The sequence below is a fragment of the Molossus molossus genome, unplaced genomic scaffold (genome assembly GCF_014108415.1).
Source record: "Molossus molossus isolate mMolMol1 unplaced genomic scaffold, mMolMol1.p scaffold_m16_p_2, whole genome shotgun sequence".
Taxonomy (NCBI): Eukaryota; Metazoa; Chordata; class Mammalia; order Chiroptera; family Molossidae; genus Molossus; species Molossus molossus.
The window spans coordinates 138,718,098-138,733,067 of record NW_023425355.1 but is presented as its reverse complement, the minus strand read 5'-3'; the positions used below and the strand labels follow the sequence as shown (position 1 = coordinate 138,733,067).

Sequence of the window (14,970 nt, the reverse complement as noted above, 5' to 3'; positions counted from 1 at the left end):
CTTAACTGTCCCCAGCCACAAAGCTTCAGAAACTCACCTCCCCAGGGCAATCAATGGCTTTGGTGGAGGCAACATACAGAAAGAATGCTCTGGGATAAAAGACATTTTTGTCCTATGTAACAAATAATACTCATTTTTAAACATCAAAGGAAGACAAAGCAGGCATATCTAGAAAAAAATATTTTCAAATTTCCCAAAGTGGCTGATTTTGCACTTCACAAAATAAAAAGGGACCAGGTAGATCAAATTTCAGGTATTATTAGCAACAATTTTGTAATTAAAAAGCATAGTATATTTTAATGAAGGAAAACAATGTAATATTTAGTACCCAATAAATTAACTTACTTTTGCATCCTAATTGTGGTACAGCACAAAAACAAAGAAAAAAATATATATTAAACCATAAATCCATTTTTAGATTGCATGTAAAGCATATATATTCCATATAATTACATGGAATAATTTAAATAAATTACACTTAAAACTCCATGGTGTTTCCTCATTGGGAAAACAAGGATCACAAAACTTACCTTCATGTGTAGAGATTAAGGGAGATATGGCTTAGTGCCTGACATACAGAAAGTGCTCAAAATCTGTTAGCTGATAGCATTACACAGTTGAAATCTAAATAAAGGTACTTAGCATTTAGTAGCAAATGAAGTACTATATACCAACTCTATTTAAAGTTCATATGATGACCTTTTAGTATGTTTGTATATTAATGAAAAAATGGGTAAAAATCAGCTTTGCTGAAAAAGGTGATTTTTTATGAAGTATTCTTGGGTCCCAAAAGTGAACCTCAACCTAACCAGACTACAGAGCTAGATATGGATGAAAACAAGTCAAACATCACCACAAGATTACAATTGGCCAAATACAGAATGGAGGGAACTTTACAGCACAGGTGACTCAGTTAACAAAAAAAAAGAAAGAAAAAGGCAAGGAGGAAGAAAGCGGAGTTATTAAAAATTAAGAGAGACTTAAGAGACATCAGCTAGATAACAATTCGAGCCTTGTTTGGAATCTGGTTCTAACAAACCAATTATAAAAATTAATTTTTCAGATAATGAGACTGATACAGTACCTGCTGTGTTAAGGAGTCAGTTTGTTTTTCAGACAATTAGGAAAAATTGAACCAGGAATAAGTAAGATATTAGGAATTACTGTTAATCTTATGAGGTGTGGTACTTATCTTTTAGGGATACATATTTTAGTTTCAAAGATGAAATGATAGGATGTCTAGGGCTTGCTCTAAAATACTAAGGCAAAATGGGGTGGTGGTGGCTGATGAAATTAAGTATAGTAATTAGAGTATTGAGCTGATGGTTACTGAAGCTGAGCAATGTGTACACGAGGGTTCCTAGTACCATTCTCTTTGCATGTCTCAGTTTTCCTGATATACTTTTAAAGAAAGTCCAATGAAAATGATGTAACACTCCCAAGAGCAATGCAAGTCAATCTCTTTCATTTTTAATGTCTAACCTTAAACATTGAATACACTGAACAATAGTAAAATAAAACAATTTAAAAATAATCATTTTCATTTAACATTAAATATTTTTAAATGTCATTCAACCTTTAAAGTATTCATTAAAAGGGTGCCTACATTGAATTCTATAGTTATCCATGTAAAATTGTCCCGCATCCTACTCCCTGGAGCTGGTCAGATTTCCCCTATGTGCTCATTGCCTGCAATCTTATATAGCATTTCTCGATGAGCACCATGTTGCTTATCAAATATTCATTATTAAAATATCTGTCCTTTTTAAAAGGCCTGGTTTCAAAGAATTATTTACACATTTTATTCCTTTCATATTTGTACAGATAGTACATTAGAGTTTTTTCAAATTGTCTAGAATATAAAATGTAATTTTCACATGTTCACACTGAAATTGTGGCTCAAAATTACCTAGGAAAACTATTATCAAAGAGTCAAATTCATAAAGACATAAAAAATAGAATGGTGGTTACCAAGGGCTGAAGGAAGAGGGAAATGGGGAGATGTTGTCTAATGGGTACAGAGTTTCAGTGCTGAAATATGAAAAAGTTCTGGAGAGCTCTCACAACAATGTGAACATGCTTAACACTACTGAATGTTTGTACACTTAACTATGGTTAAGATGGTAAATTCTGTTATGTGTTCTTTTACCACGATTAAAAATAAATAGCTGGAGAAGAAAAAAGTCATTCACATGAGACAGAGTACATGCAATATTTTTATTTTAGACATGCAAGGAAAGCTATTTCAGAATATACTAATTTAAAGCAAGCAGCTGTATACAAATAACAAAAGAAGCAGCATCTTGTTACAGCTCAGCACACAGCATCCAGAGCAAACAGGCATGAGGCAATGCATATTTATGCAGCATTAAAACCAGATAAATAATATATTGCAGGGCAGAGGGAGGGGATGGAGGGGGAAATGGAAATGAAAGACCAATGTTTCCTAATGCTTTCAATGTACGATGCTAATTTCTCATTTCATAGCCCATCCAGGTGCCATAGTAAGAATGGTAAGAACTGATCTGCTTGCCTGCCTGATACTGCCTGTCTGATACATTTTCAAAGGTCTTTCAGTGGTAGACCAGTTTGAGCATCTTTTGAATTTATTGTTTAATGATAGCTTACTTAACTCAAGCTTTAAACTCTCTAGGTATAAACAATGAATTATTTGGTACTTTCCTTTCACAAAAAACTATGTTGCATGTTTTATTAAAAGTATACACAATAATGATCAATATTTAAGATTTTAACATTCAGAAATATCAGTTAAAAGTTATTAAGTATTTTAAATAGAGACTATATAAAACCATAACCAGTAAAATATGACTATATAAACTCAGTATTAATACCTTGAAAGGGTTACTATTAAATACATATTGCAGATGAGATTTTCTGACATAGTTTGCTGGTAGTTCTTAAAGGGACTCTTTGATATTATTATATTGCATAAATGTGACAGTAAATGTGGCATTACAAATTTATTAAAAACTGTGTTTTACCTTAAATGATGGCATAGTACAGATTTTATTTTCTTGTATTTCCAAAAACACTTTTATGTGATACAGTAAAACACATTAGCTCATATAGGCTGCAATATTTTCCCCCAGCATTTGAAGACCAAACCACACTCTATATTATGGCACTGCTTATTTAGACCTAGCATTTCAGTTGCATTTTCTTTGGTAAACATTGTAATGATTGCTAGGTTTTCCCCTTACAAGATTAATCACAAATGGTTCACAAATGACATGTATGTGTTTGAGATATCACTAAAACATTCATAGGTCATATTTTTCCAAGAAGAAATTAAACCAGCAGCAAGCAGGAATAAGCTATATTAAGATCACATATAGAATGAAAATAAAACAGAAAAAAGGAATAAGAACAGGAACAAAATTACAATTGTAAAGGTATTGATTCTGAAACGTTCTATTATTATATGATGGTGACCAAGCTGAGGATATTTTCTTTCATAAGTATATCAGCTCTCTATTTCCTCTGTGAGAGTCTGCATACGTCGTAGTAGTCAATTAGTACACTGGGACATTAAAATATTCATGACGTGGCTACAAAAGAAATGCATATGTTCTTACACACAGTATATAAACTGACAGACACAATTAGATTTCTAGAAGGTTTAGTGCACAGTAAAGAAAACTTAATTGAAACTTAAATTTTTGATTTTGTTCTTTGATTTATGACTGAATATTTAACTTCTAAACAATGTCCAAGAGTTCACATTCATCTTTTATTAACTTTACTATATCTATAATGATAATCAAAATGACCTACATCCTAAAGAATCCTAAAATATTTTCAGTGTAATCACCTGGTCAATGCTGAGTTAAGTGAAAATGCAAGTAGAATACTCTTTCCCACCAGTACATTCAAATTCATCAGGATTTTATTACACTAAGTCAAAGAATTTAATCCTTTAATGAAAATCATTACATCCTAAGGTGACCATAAACTCTTTTACAGATCCTAAAGAAAAATTTTCCCAAGAAAAAGTGGAAAAGTCGTCACCCAATCTGGTATTTTAAGTAGCGATAGAGGTTCACTTAGCTTAAAACACACACACACACACAAAAACACCCAAAGACTAGGCCTTTGAGGCTAAGAATACATTACTTTTGAAATAATTCTTTAATGAACTCTTTAAACAGATTTGTTTAAATATCTATGCCTACAAATGTATGTAAAAAGATGTTTCTCACAGGTAACCTGAGATGTGGTTTTAAACTGACCTTAGAGCGTCCGGAGATGAATTTCTAGGGACTCCAAGAACCTCCTGGAACTAGAGGCAAAATTATGTGCAGATTTTCCTGAGACGAGGACCCATGGCCCTTCAGACTCCTTGGGATTATACCCACACCAAAAGACTTGTGACTCAAAAAAAAGTTTAAAACTGCTTATTTGAGTGCTTTAAAAAATATCCTCATTTTTATATTTATTCAACTTGGCACTTTGAAATGTTAGGTTACAAAGTCATGTAAAGTGCTCCAATAAAATATGTAATAGATCCCTTATAAAATAACCATTAAATACAAAAGTATCTGAAGAGAAAAGCCAGTTAAATTTTAATCCTCAGATAATTCCTAAACAGTTTAAAGAGATAATTGCCCTTTCCCCCCACTCAGAATAGATTATAGTGGAATGAAGTGGCAAGTTAAAATATTAATAATAAATTAAACCTCCAATTGCTTCATTTTCTTCTAGAAGGTTTCATTTTGCAAGGGTAATTCTATATTTGTATCAATGGCATTGGTGAGTCATAGTATTTAATAATACTTTTTGTCAATGAACCTCTTTCAGTATTCTCTGTGTAACATAAATAAATAAATAAATAAATGATGGATAATTACGAGAGCAAAATTCCCTAATATCAGTTAAATAAAATAATTGGGACTATCCCTTGGGGTTTGATGTAATTAGACTTTTCAGATAATGCTAAAATATAAATAACAAATTTTAAAAACTTATTATTACAAACTGAATTATATATCCTACTACATTTTGATGCATGTCAGTACTCCAGCACGTATTCTAGTATGCTTTCTTACACCCCATGCAACTCTCGCTGTGATACACATTCATGCTGTTTTCTGGAGAGAGAATAAGAAAAGTTTAAGTCTGTCAAATAACCTTTCACCTAAATAATACCAATTCTTTGAGCATATATATTATAGCTTTTAATCTTTTTGTTGTCTCTCTTAATTTTATACCATGGACAGCTTATGCCCATTAAAAGTTTCCCAAATAGGGCTGAGCACACAACCATTCCTCCCCAGAGGAGACTTACTATAAAAGAGAACAAATAATTCTATAGGAACATTTCTCAAAGGTGACAGATCTTTCACTACCTTTAGGAAAGGGTTGGTGATAAACCAAAATGTTTTTTTACAGCCAATGATCCAGAATGTTGTACTTGAATAAGAAATTAGCATTCATCAACTGTGAAGAATAGTCTTCATAGAGAAAACCCTGTTTATTGGAAAAACATCCTTGGAGGAAAAAACCCTAAAAAGAAATGTATTATTTGACTTTACTTTTAAGTTGCTGGAACATATTTTAAATAACCTCCCATTTCAGACGGCTAGGGTCTGAAAATGTTGCGCTATAAACAAATGCATTAATAACCACTTAACATTTAAGGTTGATTTTTAACTTAATGATAGATACGCCCATAATTAACCAAGGATTGAACATAACTCCAATATTCTGGGCCCTTGTACCACCAGTACCTCTTAGGAGTCATGGAATACTTGGAGGGTGAGAGTAAACTGTCATAACATATAAGGGGCCCTGTGCAGAACTGTCTTCTCTACTACCCAGCAAATGGAGTTTCTTAATACACTAAAATGTCAGTGATGTAGACTGGGTAGGAACATAGGCCAGAATGAAAATAGAAATAATTCTATAGGAAAACACTTAATCCAGTTGTTGTTATACAAATACAAATCAAAGTTGCCCTTAGTACAGACTACTGAGGACCTATTTTTTGAATAAAGACTAGGCATTCATCGTTTTCAATCTGAAATGGGCCTTCAATCCTGTGCTCATCACTGATTTGCTCTCCATTAAGTCTATTCCAAACCCTCAACATTTTCCTGAAGCTTTCTACCTTTGCTTTCTTCTCAGTCCCCAGCAGCTCTCCATTAGCTGACGTTTCTTCCCAAAGCCAAGAAAATGACAACACTCTTAATTTCACTCGCTCAACTCATGAGAAAAAAAAACAATCTCCAACTTTCCCACATTATCTCCTTCCTCAAGAAAGAAGGAAAAACTCTACTTTCCCAAGACCAATGCCTGATTCCATTCCCATTCACCCTTCCAATATACTTTCCCCTTTATTCTATAACTGTTTTTCATCACTCTTTACATTCGATCCTTCTCCTTAATATACATATGTTCAACTTTCCTCCATACTCAGAATGATCTTTTTCTCACCCCCCTACAAAAAGGACCAGGTGGAATGGGAAGTGTAGGATCACAAACATTGAGAGGAATTAAGTTACACCTGTTCTCAAAACCACCCATGTTCCTTAAAAAAGACAAAGCCATTACCTTAAGATTCCCCAGGCATTCACAAGGCTGATGATGCAAAGTAATCTGGGAAAACTACAATGAAAACGGTAAACTAGCAATTATCTGACAGCTTAAATCTTGTTGAAATTAGAACTGCTTAAGTAAACTAGTGGTATTACATCCAAAATTGAAAACCTAGTCTCCGATTTTCTCTTTCTAGTACACAATGTAGTCAGAGAAAATGATTTACATTTAATGTAAAACAAGTAAGTGCAATTTGAAGTTACAGCTCTACTCTACTTTTTCGTGCAAAGGGGCTTCATTTATTCCTTGCATTATAAAGTAGTATCCTTTGTCCTTCATGTTCAGAATACAATGGTCCTTTTGATTACCTCTCATTAAATTATGTGGCAAAGTCCTTACTCTCAACTCTGGAACCCTATTCCCTGTGCTGAAGATCAAAGGGCCAAAGGGACGGAGAATATCCAAACTCACTAAGATCTATGTTCAGCAATGAATAAAAAAAAAGACTTGAAAGCACATTTTAAGTACCTTTTAGAAGACAGGACTTATAGGGCTCATGGTATCAGTGTTATTTCACAACCAACTGTAAGGCATTAGGAAAGTCAAGCGATTTTTTTTTTTTTTTACATTTAGTAATGAGTGGCAAGAGCAATAATTGTTCCAGACGGTGTCTAAAATGGTAAAAAGAATACACAAATGCTTCGCTTTACATGCTGAAACTTCTTTTTTAGCAAAGTCTATTCTACGTTTGACCTAATAGATCAACACTGTGTATACTCTTCCATTCACACAGCATTTTGTCATTTAAAAGTACTTATAATACATGCCTATTTTATACTTCTAGGAAAGAAGGGAGACTCAAACATTTTCAGAGTTAATACCATTAAGTTAATGTCCTGCTCCTAAATCTTTTCCAACTTGATATACCTTGATTATCTTTTTCATAACATTACATAGAAACTGATCTCATTTCTTTTACAGAAAGGCAAATGTATGGCCACACTGTAACTTTCTTAACCTATTCCCCATTGATGGGTGTTTGTGTACACTCCAATGGCTTAATATTATATTGACCATGTGTCTTGATGCATTTGTACATTTATAGATTGGCGAATTTGTATATATCTGTTGGGTAAAATTCCTTGAACTGTAACTGAAGGGTCAAAAAGTGTACACATTTAACCATTTACAGATATCACTAAAGTAACGCCCACAAAATGGAATACAAGTCTAAGTGCTCACAAGCAACAAACAAGAGGGTCTCTTTCATCTCTGCCAATCCAAAAAGAAACAGAACAAAAATAAAGTAATGTTGGTGTAGGTCTAACTGATATTTTAATTTATATACTCTTAGTAAAAGGACCATTTGTTTCTTCTTTCATCTGTGAATGACTTATTCATATATCTACTGCTGTCTTTTTCCATTGTTCTGATCTATTTCTATTACATTTGTCTTCATTTTTGTCATAAAAATGATGGGGATAACTTAACTACATCTCTATAAACCCTGTTCTAAAACCTGTTAGTAATAAATTACTTTCTCTGGCAGTTAATTGTACTTTTAAAATATAAAATAACTAACTTAGAAATAACTAACTTAGCAAATATAACAGACTACAAAGTTTTATGCATATTTTAGGGTAATTATATATTTGCCTTGATCTTTCATTTGGATCATAACTTGAAATGCCCTAAATTTAACCAGGATTTTCCAAACAAAAGATTCCCTGAAATCACTGAATTTCAAATATGCAAACTCTAAATATCTTTACAGAGTAAATTCTTTAAGGTTAACTGGGTGCCCCCCCCCAAAAAAAACCAACAAAGTCTATACACAATAAAAGTCCATATACGCAAATTCTGATCATTTAAACTATTCCTCCTTTAAGAAATTAACAAATAGAGCAGAAAATTCAAAAGTGTTCTAACTGCCTGGAGGGTATATTCAATTCTGTTTCTAGGTAAAAACTCAATTACCTTAATAGATGTTAACAGATTTGGTGGTGGGTGAGGAAATTAAATTATACAGTGATATCCCACAAGCTTTCCTGTGGGTTATGTGCTGGAGTCAACCATAGATTATCTCCCTAGGCACTGTTTATCGAGTTAAAGTAATGTTGGTGCATCACAGAGGTGATTTTTCCAGGAATTTTCGTGTTAAGGATATCTGTCCTCCTTTCATAATATATAAGGTTTTTTTTCCTTTTCTTCCCCTCCTATCCTTTGATTCATTTCCATCTAGTCATTTATACTCTGGACTATATACAGGGTGGGGCAAAAGTAGGTTTACAGTTGTGAGCACACAAAATAGAGTTTATTCCTGTATTGTTATTATTAATCATTGTATTATTTTCCATATGTACAACTGAAAAGATGTAGCAGTCTTTAATGTAAATGCAATCTATAAATGGATCTTTATAGATTCCATGGCGTTAAATTAACCAGGATTTCTCAACCTCAGCACTATTGACACTTAAGGCCGGATAATTCCTTGTTCTAGAAGTGCAGTCCTTGTCACTGTTGGATGCTTAGCAGCATCTTTGGTCTTAACCTACTAGATGCCAGTAGCACCCCACCGCCAGTTGTGATAATCAAAAATGTGTCCAGATGTTGCCCAATGTTCTCTAAGTAGGCACAATTGCCCCTGCCACCCGACTTAATTTCATTGTCTCTGGTTGGTGGGTAAGATTATGCTCTATTGCACTTGCCTATATTTGTTAATTTTCCTATAAAAGGATTTTTTAAAAACAGCAACAGAGGAAACAATATAAGAAAATAAAAAAGAATGTGTTAGTAGGAGTAAAAAATAACTCAAATCCTATAGTATTTAAGAAAGTACTTTTTAAAGAAAAATGTTATCATCAACAGCCAGTAATATGTTCTTTTGCAGGCCCCAATCCTAGGGCTCATGCAATCAATTTAGCAAATCAGGATCAGCACTGGAAAAAGGAAGAATATAACAGAATAGAAAATGTGAGATTGCAAAACAAGAAATAAGACTATATTATTTAACATACTTTTTTTGGTTTATTTGTATGTATTGTGATATAAAATGTACTTATTACTGTGAGTTTTTTGAAAATCAGATTTACAGTTACTATTTTAAATTATTACAACTTTTCATTATTACAAATAGCCCAAAGTAGCAAGAGTTGGCTCGAAATAAGTTAAAATCAAACAGTGAGGGAGAGGGGGGCCTCAAAATTCTGAAAAGCAGAAAAATAAAGGAACTTAAAAACACATAAACATACAGCAAAATAGTTACAACCTGAAAACCAGTGAATTTCACCTATAAAAAAATTAAAATATGTGTGGTTGCTGAAGTGTTATCCCATACATCAAAAAGGTTGCAGGTTCACCCTGGCCAGTTTGGCTTTGTGGTTAGAGCGTCGGCCCACAGACTGGAGAGTCCCGGGTTCGGTTCCCGCTAAGGGCATGTGCCTTGGTTGCAGTTTGTCCCCGGCCCCCGTTGGGGTTGTGTGGGGGACGACCACTCGATGTGTCTCTCTCACACAGATGTTTCTCTCTTTCTTCCTTCCTCTCCCCCTCCTGCTCTATCTGAAGATAAAAACAAAGAAGTCCTAGGGTGAGGATATAAAAATAAAAAAAGGTTGCAGGTTCAATTCCTGGTCGAGGTGCATGCAGGAAGCAACTAATCAATGTTTCCCTCTCTCTCTCTATCTCTCCTTCTCTCCCTTTCTCTCTGAAATCAATAAAAGACATATCCTTGGGTGAAGATTAAAAAAGAAAATTAGCCCTGGCTGGTTTGGCTCAGCAGTTGGAGTGTCGGCCAGAGGTCCAGAGAGACCCAGGTTCGGTTTCCTCTGGGGGCGCGTGCCTCGGTTGCAGTTTGTCCCTAGCCCTGGTTAGGTCATGTGGGTGGCAACAGCTCAGTGTGTCCCTTTCACGTCGATGTCTCTCTCTCTCTCTCTCTCTCTCTCTCTCTCCCACTCTATCTGAACAAAATATCAAAACAAAATGTCCTCAGGTGAGGATAAAAAAAAAAAAAGAAAATTAAAATATGCTGGCATATAAGACTACAGTGTGGCTAACCTTTAACCCAATTTAAGAGAAAAAGGTTTAGGCTTAAAAATTTTAACATAAACAGTGGTAACTACAAAGGAATTATAGGAGTTTGTCTAAGAGAATTTACATCAAAATGCTTTTCCTATTAAATATTGTATATATTTGAAAGCATCTGTTTTAAAACAATGTAAGATTCTTGAGTTTTACTAGCATGCCCAAATATTCTTAATTAATAAGATTTTAATTAAAAAATCTCAAAACTTTGTATTAAAAGACAATGTTATTAAGTTCTTCATGAAGTGCTTATTTAAATAATTTTAAATTACAAAAGATTTTTTTAAAAAGAAATCATTTCTTTCTCCTAAGACTCTTACCTTTCCATTTTTTTATGCAGTCCAACTGATTACTACTTCCACAAAGTTATTGCATAGTGCTAAGATATATCATGCGGCCCCAGCACTAAAAGAAATCAATTTTAGCAGCACTAATTTTCCATAGAACACTATTTTCTAGGCAAGGCAGATTAACAACTGCAAATCCAGTATATCTATTCATAAAATGGTTCATCTCAAAGTAGAAGCAAATTCATGAGTGTAATGCTTGCTTTTGGTACCTCACATTTTCATTTCTCAGACTGCTTCAGTGAGAAACAATACCAACAGCAAACAAAGCTCAAAAGGAAAACCCCCACAAATTTCAAAATGATGCTGTTAGTATAAAAAAGAAAGGTTGACACATCTCAAAAAGCACTGATCAACACCATCATGCATGTAAGGCTGGGGGTTAAAGCCCAATGCCCAGGAGTTAACTATTTGATCTTCACCGATCAAGCAAGGATTTTATATCATCTCACGTGCAACAGTCTTTGCATAACACTCCATTTTATCCATGCCACAAAAAATGGTAAATTTAGTAGTTACCAATAAATAAGTTGGGGGTCAAAAGGACTAAAGTCTTAGACTGCTCTTTATCATAAGATATCCTCAGACAAACCTCCCCATTCTTCATTCTGGCTCTATAAAATTAAGGAGTAAAGAAAAACTGTTAAGTGCCTTACTTTACAAAGAAATGCACTCTATATTTCCTTTGTTATATGTATATTTATCAAATAAATCCAATACTACCACCCCCCTCACCCCCCCAAAAAAAAAGTCTAGCTTAAAATAGATATTTAATTGGTGTGTGTGAGGGGGGAAATGTTTCAAGTACAGCAAAGAATGTCAATTTAGTAATCTCAGCATGTTGCACTTTAATTTTTTAAAAATCAAATTAAGTATCACTGGCATGTTAAGAAAACATGTTTTAAATTCCAACAGTCAAACATTAAAAACGGGATAATGAACAAAATTTTCGGGCTTTACCCTACTCTCAAATCTATGCATTCATTCAACTGAATACCAAAAGGATTAAACAGTTCAATCCAGACATGTTAAAACTAAAACCCTTGTTTACTTAGTGATTAAGTAAAATAAAAAAGGTATCTTTATTACTTAATCACGTCTCATATTTTAGCAATTATTGAGTACACATTTATGTTAAGTTCCCATTACTAACTATAACATGTTAATAGAAAATTACCTTATCCACTACTGTCTGCCCTGTTTGCCTATAAAATGAAGGACTACCTAAGAAAACAAAGGACTACCTAAATAAACTACATGACATTTATACAAATTGGGTAAAAGGAAAACTCTAAAGAAATTGTTCTAAAGAAAATAAACAGCCCTGGCCGGTTTGGCTCAGCAGTTAGAGCGTCGGCCTGCGGTCCCGAGAGACCCGGGTTCGGTTCCCGCTAAGGGCATGTACCTCGGTTGCAGTTTGTCCCCGGCCCTGGTTGGTCGTGCGGGTGGCAGCCACTCGATGTGTCCCTTTCACATCGATGTTTCTCTCTCTCTTCCTCTCTCCCCCTCCCACTCTACCTGAACAAAAAATAGAAAAATGTCCTCAGGTGAGGATAAAAAAAAGAAAAAAAAAAAAAAAAAAAAGAAAATAAACATTTTTTGCCCTGGCCAGTTTGGCTCAGGGGTTAGAGCGTTGGCCTGCGGTCCAGAGAAACCTGGGATTGGTTCCTGCTAAGGCATGTACCTCAGTTGCAGTTTGTCCCCGGTCCTGGTTGGGTCCTGGTTGGTCGTGCAGGTGGCAGCCACTTCATGTGTTCCTTTCACCTTGATGGTTCTCTCTTTCTCTCTCCCCCTCCCACTCTATCTGAACAAAAAGTGGAAAAATGTCCTCGGATGAGGATAAAAAAAAGAAAGAAAGAAAGAAAATAAACAATTTTTGCCCTGTCCGGTTTGGCTCAGCGGTTGGAGCGTCAGCCTGCGGACCAGAGAGTCCTGGGTTCGGTTCCCACTAGGGGCACATACCAAAAAAAATGAAAAGAAACATTTCTAAGGATAGAAATGTATATTTCACAAATTAAAAAGGACTAAAATAAAAATCCTTTCCTGATTTGCATATATCTTCATTTATTTTCATTATAAATTCCATCTTTGGTGTTTAGAAATAATTAATTCAAGTAAAAAACTTGACACCAAATAGAAAAATCACAATCCAGTTGATCCCTGAACAACACAATGTGTGTGTGTATAGGGGGAGTGGTATTAGGGTCACTAAAACCATGCAGTCAAAAATCCAAGTATAACTTTTGACTCCCCCAAAACTTAAGTTATCCCTCAGTATCCAAGATCCCTTGTGGATACCAAAATCTGAGGATGGTCAAGTCCCCTATATAAAATGATAGAAATCAATACATAGAGTCAGCCCCCCACATCCGTGGACTCCCAATGGAGAGTTGAAAATACAGAAATTTACTGAAGAAAAAACAAAAAACCTGCATATAGGTCACCCTGCACAGTTAAGAAAAAAAAATCAATTAACTAAGACTTTTACAAATTTAAGGCTGCATTTAGTTAAGTGTCTTTATAGCTATAGACTAAGTGAATACTATACCCCAAATTATAAAACCAAAAAAGCTACCATAGATCTAAGTGTTTTGAGAAATGCAACAAGAAATTATCTGAAATATTATTTATGTCTACATATCCAATGAAAAATTTCCAACTACTACTAAAAATTTAGAAAATGAAAATTTCCATTCCAAAAATTAAAAGACATCAGAAATCTACACTGTTCAATACAGAGAAACCCAGACATTGGTATCTAAAACAGAGTGTTTAAAATATACATACCATGACAATACACAAATGGGGGGTGGGATGACAAGAACACAATGGTTAAGATTTCACACAGCTCTGGAGTCTAGTAGACCTGAGTTTGGAATCCTCATTTTGCCAACTGCTACCTAGGAGCAGACACTGTTCATTTGTCACAAAGGCTCTCATGACACTTACTCAGGGCACCCTGAGAAATTGCATAGGATGCCTGATATCTAAGTGCTCAATAAGCATTAGAGATCATCATACTTCTCTTTTGTTGTTATGGTGTTCTTATAAAACTTTTTTAGTAGTTTGTGGAATGCTTTTTCTCATCTTATTCCACCATCAAATATTTTCAAATATTCTTCCAGAGATGTAAACATATATTATGTATCAACATATAATGAATCCATTTTAGGAAACAAGTGTCTTGTCACCTCAGGTTTCATGTGATAGCATGTTGATGAATAACCTGAATAACAGGTTAACCTGTTAACCTGAAACCTTATTGCCCATACAGACTGTAACTTGGTTTCATAATGGCCTTAACCTGCAATGTATTATAACTCACTCTAAATTCATAATGAACCAGCCTTCCCAAGAACTGAATGGCTAAATTAAGAAAAATGGTTCACTCAGACCACTGAATAGAAAATGTCTTAATGTACTATCACTTTTATTTATATATAAAACAATGTAAAGGTAGTCACAGATGAGAAATAGGGCCAAAACTCTCTTCTAAAGACAAGGAATCATAATTAATAGTTAATTTCTTTAAAGTAGGGTGAGATTAATAAGATGAATTTTACATGGGACCATAGACATCCTATGATGTCTCTCCATTCCTACTTTCCCCAATTAAAGATATAAAAATACTACTGCAGAAAATGAGAGACATTACTTACTATTATAATACTTCAATAGGGGAGAGACACACACTCACACACTCTCTCTCACAAATAAATATGGACCTGTAATAACTTTTTAATCTGTTAGTACATTAAATACTCACAATATGTGCTATAAAGTAAACTTAGCATATTTTTCATACTGTAAAGTCTAGCAATTTCCTTCCCAGTAGAGCTTAAAAAAACAATCCAGACACAAGGAGGTATCACTAGCCTAAACATAACTCTCCAGAAAAAACATTAAAATTAAAAGTTGAACTTCAATAACTTCAGAAATGTTTAAGGCAAATAAAATTAATTAGGAAATGAACTTGGAGCAAATACCA

The 14,970-nt window shown here is 34.2% G+C and overlaps 1 protein-coding gene across 6 annotated transcripts in view; it reads right to left on the bottom strand.

Annotated features, from left to right (window-relative positions):
* Window positions 1-14,970, bottom strand: part of AP1S2 (adaptor related protein complex 1 subunit sigma 2) — a 28,927-nt gene that overhangs the window by 1,999 nt on the left and 11,958 nt on the right. Inside the window, exon 5 of one of the 6 annotated variants that reach the window (XM_036270236.1) lies at window positions 346-354. The exons of 2 other annotated variants lie outside the window; for them this stretch is intronic. In XM_036270236.1, the coding sequence (XP_036126129.1) occupies window positions 346-354 (9 nt within the window). Of the gene's footprint in view, window positions 1-345; window positions 355-2,864; window positions 3,570-4,913; window positions 6,625-14,970 lie in introns of those variants that run through there. 3 more of the 6 variants (XM_036270240.1, XM_036270234.1, XM_036270235.1) reach the window with 3 other exon arrangements.